This window comes from Hylobates moloch, unplaced genomic scaffold, assembly GCF_009828535.3.
Source record: "Hylobates moloch isolate HMO894 unplaced genomic scaffold, HMol_V3 SCAFFOLD_16, whole genome shotgun sequence".
Classification (NCBI taxonomy): domain Eukaryota; kingdom Metazoa; phylum Chordata; class Mammalia; order Primates; family Hylobatidae; genus Hylobates; species Hylobates moloch.
Genome location: NW_026652291.1, coordinates 5,924,746 through 5,949,096, shown reverse-complemented (window position 1 = coordinate 5,949,096; position 24,351 = coordinate 5,924,746). Strand labels below are relative to the sequence as shown.

The 24,351-nt window shown below is 54.8% G+C and overlaps 1 protein-coding gene across 3 annotated transcripts in view; it reads left to right on the top strand.

Annotated features, from left to right (window-relative positions):
* The window catches only part of HHIPL1 (HHIP like 1), a 71,116-nt gene extending 50,640 nt beyond the window's left edge, over positions 1 to 20,476 (top strand). For 2 of the 3 annotated variants that reach the window (XM_032180236.2, XM_032180235.2), the window contains 6 exons: positions 347 to 490; positions 2,783 to 3,111; positions 3,629 to 3,755; positions 6,532 to 6,677; positions 11,961 to 12,042; positions 12,614 to 13,044. In XM_032180236.2, the coding sequence (XP_032036127.1) occupies positions 347 to 490; positions 2,783 to 3,111; positions 3,629 to 3,755; positions 6,532 to 6,677; positions 11,961 to 12,042; positions 12,614 to 12,710 (925 nt within the window). In that variant the 3' untranslated portion in view covers positions 12,711 to 13,044. Of the gene's footprint in view, positions 1 to 346; positions 491 to 2,782; positions 3,112 to 3,628; positions 3,756 to 6,531; positions 6,678 to 11,960; positions 12,043 to 12,613; positions 13,045 to 16,106; positions 16,190 to 18,773 lie in introns of those variants that run through there. The other variant, XM_032180234.2, reaches the window with a different exon arrangement.
* Positions 20,477 to 24,351: the final 3,875 nt, after the last annotated feature.

The following is a 24,351-nucleotide window of genomic DNA, read 5'->3' as shown; positions in this document are numbered from 1 at the left end:
TTTGAGACAGAGTCTCACTGTCACCCAGGCTAGAGTGCAGTGGCGCGATCTCGGCTCACTGCAGGCTCCGCCCCCTGGGGTTCACGCCATTCTCCTGCCTCAGCCTCCCGAGTAGCTGGGACTACAGGCACCCTCCACCACGCCCGGCTAATTTTTTGTATTTTTAGTAGAGATGGGGTTTCACTGTGTTAGCCAGGATGGTCTCGATCTCCTGACCTCCTGATCCGCCCGCCTCGGCCTCCCAAAGTGCTGGGATCACAGGCGTGAGCCACCGCGCCCGGCCTTGTTTTGTGTTTTTGGCTCATGCGTGGAAGGCTGAGTTTTAGGGGCCCTTATCTTCCTTTAGGGTAATCCTGGAGGTCAAAGAACCAGCCTCAAACCACAACGGGGGCCAGCTGCTTTTCGGGGATGACGGGTACCTCTACATCTTCACTGGAGATGGCGGGATGGCCGGAGACCCCTTTGGGACATTTGGAAATGCCCAAAACAAGTATGTTCAGCTTTTGTTTGGCTGGTGGGTTGGTCTACGTACCCCTGGGCTTTTGATACTCTTCCAGAGGGCGAGTTCCTTCCTCGGCCAGGCATTGTAGGGCAGGAGAAAAGTTTCTGGGTCCCAGCTCAGCCTGCAGCTAGCTGGGCAGCCTAGGCACGTCACTTGCCCTCATCAGTTAGAGGGGGTAAAAGTCCACTCTGCAGGCAGCTTGTCACAAGGAGTAAAGGCAATCTTGGCTGCCCAGGGCCTGACACAAGACCCTCTGGGCACAGGCACCTGAGAAGTGACATTAGCGAGCCTCAGGGCAGATGGGATTTTCTCTAAGGTCAGCCTGGCCCCGCCAGAGCCCTGCTGGAAGAAGGGAAGGGATGCTCCCCAGGCCGAATGGCAAGTGTGAGCTGGCTGGAGCAGGGTGGCAACAGCACGTGGGGCTCCTGTCCCAGGGTCCCTCAGGAAGACCCAGATGTTAATGTGTAGTCTTGCTCTTTTATCCACTTTCTGGCTTGAGCAAATGAGCTCAAGATTTCATTCCATTACACACACACATACACAAATATGCATATACACACGTACACACATACACACACAAACACACATACACATGCACATGCTACATATACACAGCACACACATAGACACACATATGAGCACACAAACACACATTCACATACACACATACACACAATACACACACATACACACACACATCCACACACATATACACACACACATCCACACACGTCCACATACATCCACATGTACACACACATATACACACATGCATACATACACACACACATACACATCTACATACATACATACATTCACACACATACACACACAGTCTTGGGAGTGTAAACAGGATGTCCAGGAGTCTCAAGCCAGCCTCCCCCATTCCCTTAGCCAAAATGATAAAACCTTCCTCAGCCCAGGAAGTAAAAATAGCAAGTATGATGTTGATTACAGTAATTAAAGTGCTCACAATTTGTGAGTTGTCCTTTCATATGTGACAGTGTAAGCATCATCCCAGCTTTCTCACGTTTGGAATGTGTTTAGAGATGAAGTTGAGAAAACAGAAATTAAGGATTAGTGGATAATTTGACAGAACTTAAAAACATTATTTTGCTGCTACGAGTTGTGCCCACTTAGATATCGAATCCTGGCATGTGATGCGTGGGTTCAGGGGTGTGATCTGGATGGTGTTCAGCAGGCTGGAGTGTATGAGAGGAATTTACAGGGGAAAGTAGAAGGCCAGCAACAGAGGCTTGATCACAATGCATATATTGGGTGGGAGCATTTCACCACCGTGAAAGAGGATACTTGTTTGCTGTCCCTACTGATAAGGGAAGGGTGTGGGTGCTAATGCTATGTGAGGATGATGGAATACAGCTTCACAAACCCTGCCTTGAAAAGCAACCCAGAGGGAGGACACCAAAATGCTAACAGCAAGGGAAACTGATGCATTAAGTCGGTGCATCAAAAATCACAGATGAGAAGGGTATGTTCTCTCACTGTCTTTAAGCACATTGCAGATTTTTCCCATCACGCGTCACTTTTGTCATGAGCTATCCTCCTTAGCTGCTTGGAGCTTAGGGCTGCACCCCTCTGCTCTCTCCCCCTCCTCCCACCAACCCACAGTCTGGTGCATTTGGCTTTGATTGCAATCCTTCATTCACTGACTCTGCAGACACTTAATGGTCACCTACTATGTGCTGGTCATAGTGCCGAGTACTGGAAGAAAACTGTAAATACAAGTCATTTTTCTAGTGGAATTTTCACCCTATACCACAGTCCGGGAGGACAGAGTGGTCTGAGCGGGACCACTCTACTATTAAAGTTGAGGACACCCAGATTCCACAGAGTGTGTGGTAAAGAGCTTGAGTTTCTGGGCCCAGGCTGTCTGGGCTGGAGCCCAGCGGTGCGGCAACTGGGCAACGTTATTTGACCTTTCTGAGCTCCGCTGCCACATCTGTAAAGTGGGGATCATACTAGGACCCACCTACCTAAACTACTGTTGTGAGGACAAAACGAAATAGATGATGTGTTGTGTCCAACGCATGGGACAGGCCTGGCGCACAGGAAGGTAGGGGATTCATGTTGAGTGAAGGAATGGTTACCCGGCTGTAAGTAGTTAAGGCGGACAGCATCCCAGGGTCTTTAGCCCCACAGCCTAGGCTCACCGTGCACCTGGCTCAGCGGTCAGCCGGCGCCCCCGCACCTGCCTCGCGGAGCCCGTGCGCCCTGGCTCAGGACGACCCCGAGCCGCGCCCTCTCCCACCCCGCCCGCAGGTCGGCGCTGCTGGGCAAGGTGCTGCGCATCGACGTGGACCGTAAGGAGCGCGGCCTTCCCTACGGCATCCCGCCCGACAACCCGTTCGTGGGCGACCCCGCGGCGCATCCCGAGGTCTACGCCCTGGGCGTGCGCAACATGTGGCGCTGCTCCTTCGACCGTGGCGACCTCTCCTCGGGCGCTGGCCGCGGGCGCCTCTTCTGCGGCGACGTGGGCCAGAACAAGTTCGAGGAGGTGGACCTGGTGGAGCGCGGCGGCAACTATGGCTGGCGCGCGCGCGAAGGGTTCGAGTGCTACGACCGCAGCCTGTGCGCCAACTCCTCCCTCAGTGAGTGCCCGCGCCCCGGGGACCCCGGCCCCGAATCCACCCCACCCCACCCCACCTGCTGTGCCCCAGGGCCTCCCTCGGAGACCGCGCCCCGGAGATCCCGGACCCTGGGTCTGTCCCCGGCCCCACTCTATGGGCTGTGCGGCAGGGCCTCACTCGGGGACCACCCGCACCCCAGGCACCTCCTGACCCTGGACCTGCCCCCACCCCAACTCCACGGGCTGTGAGCCAAAGCCTCCCTCGGTGGCTGCCCTCGTCTCCACCCGGAGCCTCCCCTCGTCTCCACCCGGAGCCTCCCTGCGCCTTGGAGGCCTCCCAGCAGCGCTCTTGAGTTCCTCCTCGCCCCATCCCCACCTGGCACCCCTGCAGACACACTTTCCACCACGCCAGCCCTGCTGTGGGCACGCCCCTCCCTCGGTGGCCGCCCCGCCCCCGCGGAATCCCTCCGGAATTCTCCTGGCAGATGAACCTGCCCCCCCGCGGGCTCACTGCAGCTTCTCGCCCTCCCACCCCGCAGATGACTTGCTGCCTATTTTCGCCTACCCGCACACGATTGGCAAGTCGGTCACAGGGGGCTACGTGTACCGGGGCTGCGAGTACCCCAACCTGAACGGCCTCTACATTTTTGGGGATTTCATGAGCGGGTAAGTGACCTAGTGCCCTCGAGCCCCTGGCTGCTGCCACTGGCTCCTTGGGACTGGCTCCTTGGTAAAAGGGAGTGGTGTATGTGTGCGCCCGTTCCTGCACATGTGCCTCGCTGCTCTGACAGGGGCCCTCAGGTGTGGGCCCGACATCCGCATCCACCCCCTTTTCTCCTGAGGTGTATCATGAGCCTTTGCTGCAGGCCTCAGTACCTCTGTGATAGACACACAACTCCTGGCATTAAAGACTGGAGGTTTGCTTAAGTGCGGGACCGTGGTCTTCCTCTCCCTTCTGAGAACCATGGGCTCTGGGCCTGACAGCAGTTCTGATGGGCAGGAGGGCAGAATATAAACAATTTCCTGGACACTCAGGGCCACCCTGCTCCTGGGGAAGCCACAGCTTGTCACTGCAACAGCTGATGGGGTCTTGGAGCCCTTCCCCACCCCACCCCAGCCAGGACTGCAGGGAGCTTGCAAAGGTTGAGAAACTATGACCCAAGAGAACAGTGGCTGCCCACGGGCCTCCTAATGGGGAGAGGAGGAGGTGAGGCTCTTGTGGCCTTGGAGCCTTGCTGCCCTGCCCTCGTGCTCTAGGGCAGCAGTGTCACCCACTGAGACCCTGGTGTGGGAGGAGGATGAATCACATCCCAAATAGGTTTGATGGGGGAGGGAAACCTACATCACAACCCTCCTGTGAGTCAGGCCCTGTCCCCAAGGTCGCTTATGGAGCCTCATGACCACCTTGTTGTCCCATTGTACAGAGGAGAAAGCTGAGGACTAAAGAGGCCCAAGGGCAGGCTAAGACGGCTTGGTCTGAACCCTGGCTCACTTACTGGCCCGGTGAACTTGAGCCAGTTACTTCACCTTTCCTTATCTTCAGTTACCTCATCTGCAAAATGGAGATGATCATAGTACTTGCCCCCTAGGGTGGTTTTAAGGACTGAATCAGTTAATACATAAATAGCACTTAGAATCTAGTGTGGAAAGAAAGAAAGAAAGAAAGAAAGAAAGAAAGAAAGAAAGAAAGAAAGAAAGAAAGAAAGAAAGAAAGAAAGAAAGAAAGAAAGAGAGGAAGGAAGGAAGGGAAGGAAGGAAGGAAGGAAGGAGGGAAGGAAGGAAGGAAGGAAAGAAGGAAGGAAAGGGAGGGGTACATGCTTAATATATGGTGATTTTTTTTTTTCTTTTTGAGACAGGGTCTCATTTTGTCCCCCAGGCTGGAATGCAGTGGCACAGTCTCAGCTCACTGCAGCCTCCACCTCCCAGGCTCAAGCAATCCTCCCACCTCAGCCTCCTGAGTAGTTGGGATTATAGGCATGTGCCACCACGCCTGGTTAATTTTTGCATTTTTTGTAGAGATGGGGTTTTGCTCTATTGCCCAAGCTAATCTTGAACTCCTGGACTCAAGCAATCCTCCTGCTTCGGCCTCCCAAAGTGCTGGGATTACAGGCTCAAGGCACGGTGCCCAGCCTGGTGTTTCTTAATTATTTCCATGCAACCTCCTCTGACAGCGGCTGAGTAGGGTTCCCAAGGAGAGGGAATAAAGACATGAAGATGCCTGAAGCTGGTGGGAGAATTCTGATTTTGTGTCCAGTCTGCAGCCTGGAGCTGAGAGAGATACCTGACCTGGGCCCCTGGAAGTTGGATTCCTCTCCCAGATCCGCCCCTTCCCCTGGGACCCAGCTTTCCCATCTGGAAAATGGGTGTAGATGAAGCCTCTGTTTTTACCCCTGATTCTCCTTTCTCCCTTCTGTCCTTCCCAGGAGGGCCCAAGTCTCCTGACCACAGAAATTCAACTAATTTTGCCAGTATTTTCCCAGCCCCTCTGCTGGGTCAGGCAAGAACCAGGATGACAGAGATGAAGAGGACCCCTGGTACCCGAGCCAGGGAGACAGACCCATTCAGTCCACTGCACTGCAACCCCAGAGAGCCTGTGCACAGTGTGGGGGAGCCCAGCATGGGGGCCTTCAGGGAGGTCTTCACAGAGGAGGGGACGTCTCTAAGCGGGGCCTAGAAGTATCATCAGGTGATTGACAAGCAGCGATGGGAGTTAGCATATTCCAAAGATGTTGAAGCTCCAGCGCTTGGCAGGTTCTGAAACCAGTGAGCTCTTGAAAGCACTGTGCCCTCTGCAGGATCCAGTGGGCTGGATTGTATTCAGTGGGCAGTAACCAGGCTGTTCTCGTTCATTCCTGTGGGTATCTGGTAGGTGCTTGGTGAAGATTGCACACAATGACACCTTCATGGACGTACCACATGTGCAGTCACACAGGGCCCCGTGCTCAGAAAGGTTCACACTTCATCTCATGCTCTGTGATCACCATCTTGAATTCTTAATATATTTTGAACAAGTGGCCCTGCATGCTCACTCTGCACTGGGCTCTGCGAATTGTGTATGGTCCTTGCATGGATCAGTGGGTGAGTGGATTGGTAGATGGATGGTGGAAGGAGGGAGGGAGGAATGGATGGATGGATGGATGGATGGATGGATGGATGGATGGATGAATGGATGGATGGATGCATGGATGGATGAATGGATGGATGGATGGATGGTGGATGGATGGATGAATGGATGGATGGATGGATGGATGGTGGATGGATGGATGGATGGATGAATGGATGGATGATGGATGGATGAATGGATGGATGGATGGATGGATGAATGGATGGATGATGGATGGATGGATGGATGGATGGATGGATGGATGCATGGATGGATTGGTGCATAGGTTCCCCTGGGTGCCATGCCAGGCATGGCCTCACAGCTCATCTTCCTTTGCAGGCGTCTGATGTCCCTCCAAGAGAACCCAGGGACAGGCCAGTGGCAGTACAGTGAGATCTGCATGGGCCACGGCCAGACCTGTGAGTTCCCAGGCCTCATCAACAACTACTACCCATACATCATCTCCTTCGGGGAGGACGAGGCTGGTGAGTACTCTTGAGACCTCTCCTTGCTGGTTGCTCTTGCCTGGGACTGGTCTTCCACCCCGTGGTCCTTCTGGTCTCTGATGTGGGAGAAGGACCACACAGGCCTGAAATTAGTTCCCACCTGGGAGGAAGATGTTCCCTGGGCTCCAGACCTTGCATGTGCCTCTGTTACGGAAAAGGGGTGTCCCGATCCAGAGCCCAAGAGAGGGTTCTTGGATCTCGCATAAGAAAGAATTCGGGGCAAGTCCATAGACTAAAGTGAAAGTAAAGGAATAGAAGAATGGCTACTCCACAGACAGAGCAGTCCCAAGGGCTGCTGGTTGCCCACTTTTATGGTTATTTCTTGATGATACGCTAAACAAGGGGTGGATTATTCATGCCTCCCCTTTTCAGACCATACAGGGTAACTTCTTGACATTGCCACAGCAGTTGTAAACTGTCATGGCGCTGGTGGGAGTGTAGCAGTGAGGACGACCAGAGGTCACTCTCGTGGCCATCTTGGTTGTGGTGGGTTTTAGCTGGCTTCTTTACTGCAAACTGTTTTATCAGCAAGGTCTGTATTTTATGCCGGCCTCCTATCTCATCCTGTGACAGAATGCCTTAACTGTCTGGGAATGCAACCCAGTAGGTTTCAGCCTTATTTTACCCAGCTCTTATTTAGGATGGAGTTGCTCTGGTTCGCATGCGTCTGACACCTCCTCAGGCATCTTCACCTCTCTAAGCTCCTGTTTGTTCCTGTGGAAAATGGAAGTAGTGGCCCCTTTCTTCCTCTTACCTCCACCTCACCCTGGGTAAGGTTGCCATGAGCTCTAGTCTAATAACATGGGTAAGCGTCCATGCCGGTTAGCCGGCCAGGAAGGATCTGGAATGGTGGAAATGCAGGCAGGTGGTGGAAGAGAGCCTCCCCAGAGACCTCCCCTGGCCTGGAGTTCCTGATGGCAAATGGATTTGGGCCATTAAATGAAACCACATAATTATTTCAAAGCGGGTGGACACAGCCTTCTTGCCGCTTAGTGGGTCCTGAATCTAGGCACTTGTCAATGCAAGGGATAGAGTGGGAGGGGAGAGGAAGAGGGGCCTGGAGACTGGATCCTGCTCCAGCCTCCTGCTTTTGTCCTTGGCCCCGGGATTGTTCCTGGACAAAAGCCCAGGGGCCCCCAGTGGGCCCTAATGGATGCTTATGGGGTTGCTAGGCAACGCCTGCCCAGGGGCCTTTGGAGGGGTGTCCCCTGCCCGGCTCAGTGCCTAGAGCCCCCAGGGCTGAGTCTGGGAAACCTTTGTTGAACCGTCAGAATCTGAATTTCCAAAAAGACAGCCCCCAGCCCCCACAGCCATTCCTAAGCCCTCTGAGCCCTTGAAAGCCCTTTCTTTTGGTCAGTAGGGGGTTAATGTGTTTTAGAAGCAGCGGTGCCCCTCCCCCACAGAGGCAGGGCCTGGAAGGAAGGTACAGTTCCCAAAAGGCTGTTCCTCTGCCCTCTGAGTGACACCCGAGTGTGGAACACCAGGAGGAGGCACCAGTGAGACTGGCGGCCCAGGGACAGCTCTGGCAGCGGCCTCTGGACAGCACAGAGCCCGGAGCCCTGGGGTCCAACGCGAACAAACCTTCCCCCTGCTCTCGGCTCCCGCTTCTGCTTCTCTAATTGTTCCAACACTTGCAAATTACAAAACAAGTACCTCTGCTGGCCCAGTGTGCTCTAGGGACAGTCCACACCACAGAGACCAGGAAGGTGGCTCAGTGTCCCACCAAGGGAAAACATCCCCTTTGCCCTCTGAAAGTTCATGGAAAACCACTGACAAGGGGCAGATTCCTGGGAGAAAAGGCACACAAATGCATCCTGTCACAATGACATGACACAGGAGCCGTTGGAATGAAGACCCAAAGATACAGGGGAAATTGTCCATTTTTTCTTTTTTTTTTTTTTTCGAGACGGAGCTTCGCTCTTGTTGCCCAGGCTGTAGTGGAGTGGTGCAATCTCAGCTCACTGCAGCCTGCAACCTCCACCTCCCGGGTTCAAGCGATTCTCGTACCTCAGCCCCCAGAGTAGCTGGGATTACTGGTGCGCGCCGCCACACCCGGCTAATTTTTGTATTTTTTTAGTAGAGACGGGGTTTCTAGCCTGGTCTCGAACCCCTGACCTCAGGTGACCCCAAAGTGCTGGGATTACAGGTGTGAGCCACCGCGCCTGGCTGAAATTGTCCATTTTTATGCTCAGGTGCAATGGAGTATGGACAGCTGTGTAGAAATGTGATTGGACAAAAAGGGCCTGACCTTACGCTGATTGAGTGGGGAGGGCCAGCACAGCCTGTGTGTCTAGATTCTTCTTGGCCTCTCTGCGCATGCAGTCCTTCCTTCTGGGTATGGGGCTCTCTCTGGAATGGGGGTCTTATGACCTGCAAATGGGTCAAACAGGTCAGATCACCTCTTCCTTTTTTATTTTAGAGGTAGAGTCTTGCTCTGTCATCCAGGCAGGAATGTGGTGGCGCCATCATGGCTTACTGCAGCCTCAAACTCCTGGGCAATCCTTCTGCCTCAGCCTCCCAAGTAGCTGGGACTACAGGCACATGCAACTATGCCTGGCTATTTTTTAAATAGTTTGTAGAGATTGGGTCTTGCTGTGTTGCCTAGGCAGGTGTGGAACTCCTGGGCTCAAGTGATCCCCTGCCTTGGCCTCCCAAAGTGCTGGGATTACAGGCATGAGCCACCATATCTGACCCAGATCATTTCTTTTTGTTGTTGTTGTTGTTGTTGTGGGATTTTTGTTTGTTTGTTTGTTTTGAGACAGGGTCTCGCTCTGTCGCCCAGGCTGGAGTGCAGTGGTGTGATCTCAGCTCACTGCAACCTCTGCCTCCTGGGTTCAAGCGATTCTCATGCCTCAGCCTCCCAAGTAGCTAGGACTATAGGTGCGCACCACCATGCCTGGCTAATTTTTGTATTTTTAGTAGAGATGGGGTTTCGTCATGTTGGCCAGGCTGTTCTCAAACTGCTGACCTCAAGTGATCTGCCCGCCTCGGCCTTCCAAAGTGCTGGGATTACAGGCGTCAGCCACCATGCCTGAACTCAGATAATTTCTTCATGGCCAGTTTTACACAGAAAGGTGGGGGGAGCGTTACAGTAATATTTTTAGGTTCTATGACTGGCTTTGGGGGAAATGTGTGCTGGTTTCTATGATCCGCCATGGGAAAGAGAGATTCTAGTTTCTATGGCACCTAGGGGGAGAATAGGACTGAGAGACAGGAGGACAGGAGAAGGTCAGAGAAAAACTTTTGCTTTGGAGGCAGCTTCTGAGGCCTTCATTTTGGAGCATTGTTTTCTGAGTCTCAACAGCAGCCCTGGGCGGGCTTGGCAGCACCCTCGGGGGCTCCCTGTGTGTGCAGAGGGTCGGGGGCTACAGCTCCCAGCATATCACGGCTGGAAGGAGCCTTGCAGTCTGCCTGGTCCAGCCTTGTCATTTTACCAATGGGGAAACTGTGACTCACTATGAACGCCTGGTTATGGAGGAGGGGCACCATGCCCAGCCTGGCCCCTGGACACCTCCCAGAGTGGGGCCTTAAGGTCGTTTGGCCAGATGAACCAGGGAGTTCCTCAAGGGGTTGGAACAGAGGAGCCAGGGCTGCTGCTGCTGGCTCACTCCAGAAAGAGGCCCAGAGGGGAGTGGATGGCCCAAGGCTGTGTGGCCAATTTAGGGCTGTGCCCATGGACTTCCCAGCAGGGACATTCCACCCGGGGACCCCCAATGCTGCAGGCTACATCATCACCATGTGTGCCTACAGTTCCTCCCCCAACCTCCCCAGTGGGGCTGGTGCCCCTGGGTTGGGGGTTGGGGGCCATTGACCACTCAGCGTACTGCTCTCCTCATCCCCCAGCCCCATCACAGCTGGGTCTACCCCGGTTACACAAGTTACCCCTCAAGTGCCTTCCCTTTGCACTTCCCAAGTTTCCTGTGCCTTGCTTCACAGACCCCACCCCCATGCAGCCCTCCCTGATTGCACCTGTCCCCAGGGATATGCTTTCCTCCAACCTGTTACCAAGCTGTCTGTCTCAGCCTCTCCATGGGGAAACCCCCCTCCCTGCCCCCAGTCCAGCTGAGCTCTCTGCTATCCTTTTATAAGGACAGAGGTATTAGCATGGCTGAACCCTCAGGATGAGCCATGTGTGGCTTGTGTCTGGGCTCCCAGCCACCATGCATCCAATATTGGTGTGGGGCTGGGGCAGCAGACTTCCCTGAGTTCTGGTCCTGGCTTAACCATTCACTAGCTGTGTGACTTAGGACAAGTCACTTGACTTCTCTGAGCTTCTTTTTTTTTCTTTTCTCTCAGCTGTAAGAGAGAGAATTGTCTTAAACACATGGCTGCCAAGGTCACTTTGAAAGGTGCAGGGAAAGCGAGGATCAGCCAGGATGCTTTTTAAGGAATAATGCAGCCTATTTTCTGGACATAGGTGCCCCTGGCAGCAGGGGTTGGGAGAGAGGATTGGAGTGGGAGGAGCAGGGAGAACCCACATTCCCTGAGACAGTCCTCAGCACCAGGGGCTCGGAACTCCAATGGTTACATTTTCAGCAAAGCTCTGAGACGGGGAGAAGTTGAGGCTCAGAATGGGGCCATCACACAGCTGCTGGAGATCACAGGGGGCCAAGCAGAGGGGCTAGGACCTACACTCCCAGCCATGTACTCTGCTCCTTCCTGGGAGGTGCTTGCTGTCAGCAGAGAGACACCCTGGCCTCGAGGACCTGGCAGGGCCCAAATTCCAGATGACGGCCGCAATCATAGCTAGCTAATGCTGATTAAGCACACACTCTGTGCTCTTTAGTCCTTATAACAGCCCAATGAGGCATGCCCATTTTAGAGATGAGGAAGCTGAGGCTCAGAGAGCCACATGTGCCAGCGGGTCCCCCGGAAGCAGTTGGGGTGCTGGGCTGTTAGCCCCCTCATGTGTGCCCAGAGGTGCGTGGGGCTGGGGCATGAAACCCAGGTAGGTGACAGGGGTGGCGCTGGGTCACTGGGAAAAGGCAAGAGCAGAGGTCTGAGCCGGGGTGGGTCCAGGCAGAGCACCTGACACCCGGGAGACCAGGCTCCAGAGGCCCTTGGGCACAACCCAATGCCTCACTCAGCCTCAGTTTCTCTTTCTGGGGACTGGACAGCTAGACTGAGCTGGGATGCCTCACGTGACGGCTAGCTGGGGTTGGGGTCGATTTCCAAGCCTGCAGGGAGCAGGGTGGTGAGGCGGGGCTGGCTGGGACGGTATTCCAGGTGGGGGTCTCACTAGTCACTTTGTTCTGTCCAAAGGGGAGCTGTACTTCATGTCGACAGGGGAGCCGAGTGCCACAGCTCCACGCGGGGTTGTCTACAAAATAATTGACCCATCCAGGTGAGTCCCAGCCTCCAGGACAGGGAGCTCCTGCTGCCTGTCAGGTCTCCTAGCTCCACTGGCTTGTCCCCTCCGCCTCGCCCTCAGGTGGGAGGTATTAATCCCCATTTTCAGACAAGAACCCTGAGGCTCAGAGAGGGACGTGATTTGCCTCCGTTCCTCCAGCAAGGGGCGGACCCAGGATCCGGCAAGGGGCAGACCCAGGATTCAGCAAGACGCAGACCCAGGATTCGGACCCGGGTCTGAATCTCAACGCACAGGTCTATTAGGATAGGAGGGAGCTGGAGAGGTGACTGGGGCCGAGGGTGGAGGCTTCGCTCGGCTTTCTTGCCTGGCCTGCCCTCCCTGCGTCTTCCTCCTGTCTGGCAGGCCCCTCATTCCTCATTTCCTGGGCTGCCCCTGCACCCCCACACCCCAGCCCCCAATTTGCCTCTGCGATGCCTCCCAGATGACACCCTGATCCCTGTGTGTCCCCGCCCCGTGCCTGCCCTTCTTCCTGTGGTCTGGCTTCCACTGGGGAAAACACACTGGGCTCCCTTCGCCGGCTCCATCTCCCCGGCTTCCCTTCTAGCTGTAAGGCCAGAAGCGCCATGCCAGGCCATGCCCCAACTCCTTCCGTGTGCAGCTCATTGACGTCTCAGCCGTTCATTTTACAGTGGTGGAAATGAGCACAAAGATACAAAGTCACGGGCCTGGGGCCCAGAGCCAGGGTTGGGCCCCGGCCACTGGCTCCAGAGCCCTGCCCTCGGCTGTGTGCCTTAACCTTACCCTCTTCAAGCACCTTCCCCAACCCACTTTGCCCTCCAGACCCCTGTCCAGCCCTTCCTCAGCTCTCATCACTCAGACTTGTAATCTCTGGGCTACACGACTGTCTCCCAGCTGCTCTGGGAGTCTCAGGGCCAAGCCTGTATCTCTTCACTCTGCAGAGGCCGCCCAGGTACTGGGAATGGCACGGAGCAGAGACTCAGGAACGCTCGATGAATAAATGAGTGATCAGCTTTCTAAGCTGCTTCTCAGCTCTTAGATTTTCGCTTCTCTGCTGGCTTCCACAGCAGTCTGAGCACCTCTTCACCACCGGGTGCGGACACAGCTTGTACTTATCTCTAACACAAGGCCTGAGGTTGCACTCCAAGAATCCACACATTTGGCAGACCCTAGGAGTCCCCAGTGTGTTTACTTACCCTAAACTTTGAGACACGCCAGCTTTGGGAAAATCCTGAAACAAGCTGGCATGTTTCATGTTCTCGGGAGGCAGATGGGAGGAGTTCAAGTCCAGCCTGGGCAACATAGGGAGACCTTGTCTCTAAAAAAATTAATTAATTTTACAAAAAGAAAAATTCTAAAACACTTATTGTGCTTAAAATCTTTTACACTGGGCTCAGTGGCTCATGCCTGTAATCCCAGCACTTTGGGAGGCTGAAGCCGGAGAGTTGCATGAGCCCAGGAATTCAAGAACAGCTTGGTCAACATAGCAAGACCCCATCTCAACAAAAAATTAAAAAATTAGTCTGGTGTGCTGGCACATATCTATAGTCCCAGCTACTTGGGATGCTAAGGTGAGAGGATCACTCGAACTCAGGAGGTCGAGGCCGCAGTGAGCTATGATCGCACCACTGCCCTCCAGCCTGGATAATAGAGCAAGACCCTATCTCAAAACAAAAGACATTTTAGAATAGTTTTAGATTTACAGATGAGTTGCAAAAAGTACAGTGTTTCCTGTACGCCCCTTACCCTGTGTCCCTTATTATGAACACCTCACATTACCATGGTATATGTGTCAAAATTAATCAACTAGTATCAGTCCATCACTATTAATTAACCTCTACAACTCCACAGTCTTTTACTTTTTTTTTTTTTTTTTTTTTTTTTTTTGAGATGGAGGCTTGCTCTGTCGCCCAGGCTGGAGTGCAGTAGCATGATCTCAGCTCATTGCAACCTCTGCCTCCCGGGTTCAAGTGATTCTTCTGCCTCAGCCTCCCGAGTAGCTGAGACTACAGGCACCTGCTACCACGCCCAGCCAATTTTTATATTTTTAGTAGAGATGGGGTTTTGCCATGTTGGCTAGGCTGGTCTTAAACTCCTGACCTCAAGTGATCGGCCCACCTCGGCCTCCCAAAGTGCTGGGATTACAGGTGTGAGCCACCTCCCCCAGACTCCACACTCTTTTTCAAAGGATGTTTCTAGTTGTTCCCCAATGCCCTTTTCCTGTTCCAGGATCCCGTGTTGCCTTTAGTGCTTGCGTCTGCTTAGCTTTCCCCCGTTTGTGTCAGCTTCTCATTTTCCTTGTTTACCTGACTTTTTTTTTTTTTGCTTGTTTTAAAAGCACACATAAATTATTGACATGACTTTTTATCAAAAAAAACATAATCACTTCCTCCTTCCATCCCTTCCTTCTCATTTCCCTGAGGTCCCGTCCATCGTTATCTATGCAACGCCAGGATTTATGTGGTTGTATTTGGATCACATGCAGACTTGGTTCTTTTTCCTTCATTTATGCCCATTTTGTCTAAATGTTGCAAACATCGCCCTCAAAAAAACCGTTTCTAATGGCTGCGTGATTTTCTGCTGAGTCACTATAACCCATTCCTTAGAATTTTAGGTTATTTCCAATTTTCAAAAAAGAATGCTTCTCTGAGGAAATGTTACATATACCAAGTGAGTGCCTAATTCATGCCAGATGTTGCCTTGGATCCGTCATCTTTGGTTTTTCCAATACCGTTCCCCTATTGGCTTGTTATCCCCATGTCATAGAGAGGGACCCCAACAAGACTTAAGTTCTCTTGCTCACGGTCTTGTGTTAGGAGCCAGAAGTGGGCTAGATTCCTCCCTCCCGCCCTGACCCTTCTCCTTTCATTCTCTTGTCTTGGAATAACTGTTTCTTTGCACCCACACATATTACACAGAGGTTCCATTATAGAACATTTGGAAAATGAAATAAATGGGGAGTGGAGGAGGTAGGGTCAGGTCATCTATTACTACCCACACATAACCACTGTGGCGTTTTGAGGTGGATATCCTACCCTTTTGCGTAACAAAGACTTTTAATGCAATTTCCTTAAGGAACAAAAGCCCCACTGGGTCTGTCTGAAGTGTGTGGATGTTCTCTGGAGGTCAGAGCAAGAAAAAAACTCGCTTTTCCTGCAGCTTTGAGAAGTGTGTGTGCCTGGTTGTGTTTCTGCAGCCTCTGGGGACAAAGACCCTTGTCCCTCTTTTGTGTCCCTCTTCGGCCAAGCCTGTCTGGAGGCCACTCCATGTCACGTGGCTACTTCACCCCTTGGCCTTTCCACTGGAATCCTGTTGAAGTCGTGGGCCCACGTGGGTCCGTCCTGGAATGGGGTCGTTCCCAAAGAATCACAGATCGACGGCCAAAAACTAATTAAAACGGAATTCCATTCCCTACTGTGCCCTCAAAAATGTCAAAAGAGACCCAATTCCTAGCCCTGGCACCCTTCTCTGACTCTTTTGTCTCCCTGCTCTCTCAAACCCCACACGCCAAGGCCCCAAATCCCTCAGCTCTGCCTCCAGGCGCAAGGCTTGCTTTCCTTACCACCCCCGCCACCCCCGTCCTTTAGATGGTTCCAGGCAGAGGAATCTCTCAGATTCTGCATCATCAGAAATCCAGGAACCAGAGGGGCAGAGGGAGACCCTCCTCAAAGGCTGTGGGACTGGTGGGAGAGGGTGGCGGGCAGGAATCAGGCTGCATTTCAGGAATCAGACGGCAGGCTGGGGGAGGAGAGAGACTGGCATTTATTCACACCCTGAGGACAGAGTCCATGCTCTGGATTAGAAGTGTCTTGGGAAAGAATAAGCCTCCAGCCCTGGTGCTATTCCGGCAGAGGCTGAGCGTGCAGCCGGTGGGCTGTTATAGGGGATTTATGCCCTGGAGCTCTTAGAATCCTGGGGGCATGGAGTGGGCAGGAATGCTGCAGGCCGCACAGTAGGTGCACGGTAAATGGCCGCCTGTTACTATCATTGCTGTTCATACCTGCCTCACTGCAGGGGAAAGGCATCCTCAGGGTGGGCTCCCAGGGTGAGACTCATAACCTCCTGTGTGTCGTTGGCAGGCGGGCACCACCTGGCAAATGTCAGATCCAGCCTGCTCAGGTGAAGATCAGAAGCCGCCTCATCCCCTTTGTGCCCAAAGAAAGTAAGTGCCCACCAGTGGGACACTGAGGGTGGGGGGAGAGATCCCGCAGCCCACAACGGCTGCCTTTCCAGCCAGACGGGGGTCTTACCAGCTGGACCTAGATGCCCCTCTTCAGCCCCTGTGCCTAGCACTGTGCCTGGCACACATTAGACATGGTGGTAAGGTGGATGGGACTTTAACTAAACTAGGTCTTGCTTGATTGGTCACAATTCCTTAAACCAAGAGAGAAATAGCTGGTGCCAGGCAAGGTACGCTCTGAGTTCTTGGGAGGGACAGAGAAAGAGGATGTATCTGTGTGTAAGCAAGGGAGACCGGAAGAGATGTTTGTGGGAGGGGCTGGCATGTGGGCTGGGCCTTCATAGATTGTTGACAAGCCTGACGAGGAGAGACGACAGAACAGGGCCACAAATGACTGCCCATGGGGCCTGGGACTGAGGGAAGGGGATGCCCCAGACTGGGGCTGTTCCCCTGGGCCCAAGTTAGGTGGGAACAAAGACCCTGTGTTGTCAGGTCTTCCAGTTCTTCAGAGAAGCAGAAAATCCCCCTATCCACTCATTCGCCACGGACACGTGCGCTGCCCTGGGGATACAGCACATGGCGAGACCCTGCGGTCCTCGCCTTCTCAGCCTGTTAGGTACAACCTCCCAATTCAAAGTGTTGGCGACTAGTTCAGAATTTTCAAAACCACTCTGCTAGCCAAGGAAAATATTTCAGCAGGCCAAGTGGGCTCAGCAGGCCACCCATTGGCAGACTGGGTGTGTATGGGGGTGGGGAGGGCAAGAAGCGAGGGAGGCTAGGCACCTGGGCTGAAGAGCTACCCAGGGTAGAGGGGGAAGGGTCTGAGCTCAGCGATTTTGGAAGTGAGTTCTGGCCACAGTTGTTTTCAGGGCTTGGTGAGTTTTTCATTTACTCATTCAGCAGTTTCTGGCACCTTTGTTAGTTTCTGGCACCTTTGTTAGTTACTGGCTCCATGCTGGATGCCGGAGCCACAGTGAGAAGTCAGACCAGGCCCTGTTCTGGCTGGGACAGACAGAGATGTCATTTCCTATCCCAGGCCTTGTGATCGAAGTGTGTGCCAGGTACCGTGAGGACCCACCCAGAACAGTGGAGACTGGGGTTGGGGGTAGGGGTTCCTGGAGTCTGAAAAGAAGAGGAAGGGTGCACCAATGGGGGGTTGCACTGAGGGGGGTGGCACCTAGGGGGATGGCACTGAGTGGGTATGGCACCGAGGGGGGTGCACCTGGAGGGGGTGCACTGTGGGGGTGGCATGGAGGGGGTGGTGCACTGAGGGGGGTGGCGCGGAGGGGGAGTGCACTGAGGGGGGTGGCACGGAGCAGGGGTGCACAGAGTTGGGGGATGCACCCAGGAAGGTTGCACGGGGGGGGGCACCTCAGGGAGTGCACTGAGGGGGGCTGGCACCAAGAGGGAGGTTCACTCAGGAGGGTGCACCGAGGGGGGTGGCAGTGCAGGCGGAGGGAACAGCGAGAGCCACAGTGGGAGAGGTGAGGCAGCCTGAGGAGCAGGAGGTGGGGGCCAGGGGCCAGTGTGCAGGGACAGGGAGCACCTTGCCCATGTCATGGTGCTCCGGGCCCCGGCCTGTGCTTGGCCTTATGCTGGGAGGCCCTTTCTCAGCTCTCTCTCAGTGGTTTTCAAAGTGGGACTGGCTGAAGTGGGGCTGGATTAAAGAGGTTTGGCCTGGTGGCCCCAGGATCCTCCCCATAGTAATTGAACAGTCTTGGGCTGTCACACATGGCAGTGCCCAGTGCCTGGCACTGCACCTGTGTGGAGTAGAGCTGGGCACAGCAAAGTGTAGATTGAGGTCTATCCCTGTGGCTGACCTGGGCCAAGCGTGTCCCCACATTCTGCAGAGACAAAGGGAATCATCTGCCTCGGCTCCATAGCACCGACTGCACCCAGGCTCTGTGGTGGGGTATAGGGGCTCTGCCTTGTTCCCCAGACACAACCAGAGCTCCCCCATCATACCCGCCGTGACAGGTGCCAACCTTGGGAACCAGGAGGAAAGAGATTCACCCTGACCCCAGGGATCCCTGTGTGTATCCCCTTCCCAGCCTGCTGGCCACTGGCCACCATAGACCCGCAGCAATTTTTACCCACCTGTGGGCCTCAGCTTCCTCACCCTCACAACCAAGGCCTGGAAGATGAAACGGTGACTTTCTCTTAGAAGCCTTCCCAGACACTCCTTCCTTTCATTGCCTTCCTGAGTTATGAAGTGCGAGGGGCTGGCTCCCCCACCAACCTGGGGACTCCTGGGAAGGTGGGGCTTGGGGTAGGGAGACGCAGCAACAGCAGACTGGCACAAAGCAGTTGATAGTGTTTGCTGCATGACTGAAAAAGCCCTGGCCCCTGAGTCCAGGCCGGCATCTTGCTGGGTCCGGGTGACCTGGGAAGCACCACTGGGAGCCCAGGCGGCATCCCGTCTTCTGGGTGTGAGGGCAGGGCAGACCCAGGACATCCTTCCCCGAGTCTGCGCTCTCCGCACAGGTTGCAGGGCAGCACAGGGTGGGCAGCAGGGCTGGACAGGGGCGCCTGGGTCCCTCTGACGGCATACTCTTCCTCTGCGCAGAGTTCATCCCGAAGACACGGAGCACCCCGCGGCCTACAGCGCGGGCGCCCACGCGGGCGCCCCGCCGAGGGCGCCCCACGGCCGCTCCGCCCGCGCCCACCCCGCGGCCAGCGCGGTCCACCCAGCAGCCAGGGAGCCGGAGGGGCGGCGGGCGGCGGCGGGGGCGGCTGAACTCGGCGAGCCGGGCGTTCCGGGATGGCGAGGTGCGCCTCGTGCGGCCCGCAGGCCTGAGCTCTGGCAGCGGGCGCGTGGAGGTGTTCGTGGGCGGACGCTGGGGCACCGTGTGCGACGACTCCTGGAACATCAACGGCGCCGCCGTTGTGTGTCGCCAGCTGGGGTTTGCCTACGCCGTGCGCGCCGTCAAGAGCGCCGAGTTCGGCCAGGGCGGCTCGCTGCCCATTCTGCTGGACAATGTGCACTGCGCGGGCTGGGAGCGGAACCTGCTGGAGTGCCAGCACAACGGCGTGGGCACCCACAACTGCGAGCACGACGAGGATGCGGGTGTCGTGTGCAGCCACCAGAACCCCGACCTGTAGGCAACACGCCGCTGCCCCCAGGCCATCCCGCCGGCGGGGGAGCCTAGCAGGGGCCGCTCCACCCTGTGTGCGCCCAGCGGGTGCACACGCGTTCTAGAGTGAAGGGGGTGCGAGTGTGTGCTGTCCTGGGGACATGTGTGAGGCGCTGCAGTGCATGTGTGTCCTCTGCAGATCCAAGGCAGGAGTGTGTGTTGGGGACGGTGTGGGTCTGGGAGTGCATGGTCCATCATGGGCCGGAGGAGTTCCTTTCTTACCTCCAAGCATTCCAGACACCAGCAGGAACAGCAACCGGGCTGTGGGACCCTGAGGAGGGAGGACAGCCAGGCTTCGAGGACGGACATGGCCCCTGGCTGTGCTAACAGAGGCACAGCTTGCAGACTGAGGGCGGTGGGGGGAACCAGGCTTGTCCTGCCCACAGCTGGAATGGAAGGTGCCAGAACAGCTGGAGGGTGGCCTGAGGAATGTGGCCCAGAGAGCATGGCCTGGTGCCTGCATCCCCCCACCCCCACCCCCGGCAGTCAGAGGCGCTGGAGAGAACCGGAAGGCATCCAGTGGGGAAGGGAAAGCCTTCTGGAGGGTGGGAGCAGGGTGAGCTGCAGGCCTGGGGCCCCACTGGAGGGGCAGGCTGTGTGGAGGAGCCAGCACCTGCTCGGGGAGGATGGCTGTGAGGACTGGATGACCTCCAAGGTCGTGTGCTGGAGAAGCCACTCAGCAGCACACCCAGCCCTTGTGGGTGCTCCTGGGATTGCGCCAGCCTCCTCCAACCCTGAGGCCTGATTCTCTCTTGCTCTTGGGGCAGAAGCCACCCACACTAGCTGGGCAGAGCTTTCACCCTGGCCCTCCAGTGAGTGGGTGGGCCTCCACCACTTTCAAAGCTGTGTTTGGGCCCTGGGGCCACCTCTGTCCTTTCCATCCCCATCCCTGCTCAGTGTAAACCCAGGAGACCTGATTCCTCCAGCCCTACCTCGGGGCTGACCAGGCTGGGGGTCCAGTGAGACTACTGACACTTTTTCACCCAGGGCTCTGCCAACAACGTGGCTGTTTACACATCACTTTCCTGCCTCCTCTCTGACCTGCACCTGTGTAGGAGCCGGGGTGGGAACCAGGAGAAAGGGGTGAGGCCTCCCGCTTCCCACTGGCATCACAGGTGGAAGCTCCTTCACTCCAGGGATGCTTGGCCCTGGCTCTGTGCCAGGCCGTGGAGGGGCACTTAGTATGACTGCGCTCAGCCTCGGATGGGAGCACGCGTGGGGGTGGGTAAGCAGATGAGTCACCAGGCAGTGAGGACAGGACATGGCCCATGTCGGGGGTTGGAAGAGGTCTGGGTGGGGCACCCAAACCCAACCTATGGGGGGGTGGCTTTGGGGAGGGGGTGATGCTGTGCCAAGTTCTGGGAGCTGGCACCAGGGGTGGCTGGGCAGGCCTTGGGGCAGGCCTGAGTCTGGCAGCGTCTCCTAGCCGCTAGTATAGGGTCTCCTAGCCGCTAGTATAGGGTCTCCTAGCCGCTAGTATAGGGTCTCCTAGCCGCTAGTATAGGGTCTCCTAGCCGCTAGTATAGGGTCTCCTAGCCGCTAGTATAGGATCCCGGGCTGCAGCAGAAAGCTTTAGGGTCACTGTCTTGGACTCCTCATACTCTGTGCTTTACAGAAGGGGAAACTGAGGCACACAGAGGTTAGATATCTTAGGGCACCAATCCAGGGAAAGGAGAAGCCAAGTTTGAATACAGCAGCTTAGTTTAGAGTCCCCGCTCCCTAACCACTGCCCTCCCCAGCTCCACTATGCCTGCAGAGAGGGGTGTGCTGGGGCTCCTGCCTGGTGTGGGAGGGCCAACCTGGCTGGGAAGCAGCTGATGGAGATACCTGGGGGCTCCTCTTGCCTGGCAGGTGGCCCTGCTGCTGGCCTCATGCTCCTCTCGGGCCTCCAGTGGCCCAGGGGTGGTTGAGTGGGCATCTTCCTGGGATGCAGGGGAGTTCTGAGCTCTGATGCGGGGGCTGTTAGGAGATAGCAGGCCGTTAATGACCATCCCAGCCGAATTCCTCACTGTGCAGATGAAGAAGTGAGCCCAGGGAGGCTGAGTGTCCCAGGCCTGTTGCCAGATGAGGCCACGCTGAGACTGGAGACCAGGGAAGGTGCAGCAAGCCTTGAGGCCCTCAAGAATGCAGCTGAGCCAGGGCCCTGCTCACCTGGCCCCAGAAGCTGTTTTGCTCAGAGATGGATTAGGAGGGTTGGCAAAGGGAGCTCTGGGTGCGGCCTCAGGCCCTCCAATACTTCTCTGGGCAGTTCGGGCTTTGGCCTCGAGTCTTCCAGGCCAGGTGCTCTTCCTCCCCAGCCTCCAACTCATCACCTCTCAGGCCCCAAACTAGACCTGGGCTAGGCTGTAGCCTGCCTCCTGGGGACTGACTCCACAGTCCCCAGGTCAGTGGTCCCCAACCTTTTTGGCATCAGGGACTGGTTTCATGTAAGACAATTTTTCCATGGATGGGGATTGGGGGGATGGTTTTGGGATGAAATGTCCTACCTCAGATCATCAGGCATTAGATTCTCATAAGGAGTTCACAACCTAGATCCCTTGCATGCACAGTTCATAGTAGGGTTCATGTTCCTATGCGGATCTAATGCCACTGCTGATCTGACAGGAGGCAGAGCTCAGGTGGGAATGCTCGCTCCCCACACTACCCTGCCCCACTGCCACTCACCTCCTGCTGTGTGGCCCGGTTCCTAATAGGCCACCCATCAGTACTGGTCCGTGGCCCAGGGTTTGGGGACCCCTGCCCTAGGTAGTAATAAGAGTGGACAGCTGTCATATGTAAATACTTGTTCCCCGGTGCTGGAAGGAAATAGCACTAAAACATAAATTTAATTCTCTCAGCAAGGCAGTTTTACTTTCTGCGGAAAGGGTGCTCATTGCAGATGGAACAATAGCGAGAGGACACCTGAACAAAGGAGGGAAGCAATTGTTAGCCCTTACGCAGTTTGTCCCTGCTACTGTGTCCTATGTCCATTGGCTGAAGCCAGACTGTACAATCTAAACTAAAACCCGATTGGCTGTTTAAAACTTTTCTAAATAGGTAAAAGTAATGGAAGGATAAAGGAAAAGAGGAAGTTGCTTACGAAAGGACTTAGAAAGGTAATAATATTCCCAAATAAGGAAGGGGCATAGGCTGTGAGCTGGGACATGCCTGTGAGCACATCCAGCACAGATATCTTTGTTGAAGTATAAGGACATAGAATGTACTATGTGCCTGTGGGCATGCCTAACAGTTACATAGGATAGGGCTTGACAAAGAGTTATTAGCATAAAGCAAGGAGGTTTGAAGGAAGTTTGTCTTTAAAGGAAACCATTATTTCTAACACTTATGATTTATTCTTTAACAAGAAGGGAAACTTTGAAGAGAAACTTTTACTTTCTACAACAGCTGACCTCTGCTGAGCGCTTACTACATGCCAAGCACTGCTCTGAAAGTTTAACATACCATTCACTCATGTAATCCTCATATTAATGCACATTCACTCATGTGGAAGCCGAGTTCCAGGGTGTTTGTCACTTACCAAATGTCACACAGCCAAAATTTGAATTTGAGCCCAGGTAGTCCAGCTCTGGGACCCTGCTGTGGGCCTTCCTGCTGGGCCACCTTAAGGGCATTGAAAGCCACCCCCATGCCACTGGGACACAAGTTCAGACAAGGGCAGAGCTGGCTCGCTGTCCAGTGCTTCTTTCACTCCACCACCTACAGCTGGCCACTGAGGGAGCATTCACAAGCGACTCCGTCCCCAGGGACTCTGATCTTGCCTTAAAGTCCTCCAGGGCCTCTGGGGATGGGGGCACAGCCTTCACCCTCACCCCCTCTAATCCAACCTCTAGTCAATAGCCAGGGTCACATTCCCAGAGAGGGGCTGCCCTGCCCAGTGCCACACAGCTTAGTTCTGGAGCCTCAGGGTCAATGCTGCAGGGTGGCCCAGTGTCCAGGACTGAGTTCAAGGCATCAGCCAGAGGTCACAACATCCCGGGCCCTACAGTGAGCCTAGGGTCCCCATGTTTATACCTTAGAAATGCTTGGGAGGTTCAAGCTGGAAACCAGGTTCCAGTCCTGGCTCTGTGCCTCTCTGAGTCTCATTGCAAAATAGAGGTCACCAGCAGGATTATTGGATGAAAAATGAGGTAGCATTGCAGATGTGCATGGCATGTACACTGCAGGTTGCTTCCTAGACAGAAAGCTCAATCCGAGGCTGGTGGCCTCCATGCTGGCAGCAGCCAACTGTCTACGACAGAGTGAGGAGGGGCATGCCACGTGAAGGACCAGCATCAGAATGACATGGGAAGAAACCCTCACAATAGCAGGAGAAAGAGCTCCTTCAGCCTAACATGTGGAACTCAAGTCTTCTTGTGGGGCATCTGTCCCCTCATGCCTCCCCCACTGAGAACTAGCTTTTACTGAGCACTTATTACACACCAGCTACCTCAGGTGTGTCAGCTCATTTAATCCTGACAACAGCTCCACGAGACACCCTCAATATCACTGTCCCTGTTTTCCAGATGAGGGGACAGATCCCTAGGGCATTATATAAGTGGTCCCCAGGGCTTTAGAGGCAGGTTTGCACCAAGGCCCATTCTCCCAGAGCCAGACGGATCCTTCTCCTTCCCTGGGATACTGCACCTCCACCCTGCCAGGCCACCCACGTAAAGGCAGCCAATTCAGAGCCACCTCTTATGCCTGCAACTCCCCCAACAATTCCTGCTGGGAAACCACTCCCCGTATGGTGTCATCTACACCAGTGGGTTTCAAACTTGAGAAGAATCAAGTTCTACAGGGCTGCTTAAAACACAGGTTGCTGGGTCCTGTCTCTCCGAGTTTTTGACTCAGTCTTGGTTGAGAATTTTCAGTTCTAGAAGTTCCCGGGTAATGCGAATGCTCCCATTCTAGGGGCCATAGTCACTGTCCATACTGGTGCCATCCAACAGAAACATAACATGAGCCAAATAGGTAATTTAAAATCTGCTTGTAGCCATGTTAAAAAAGCGAAACAGGTAAAATTAATTTTAA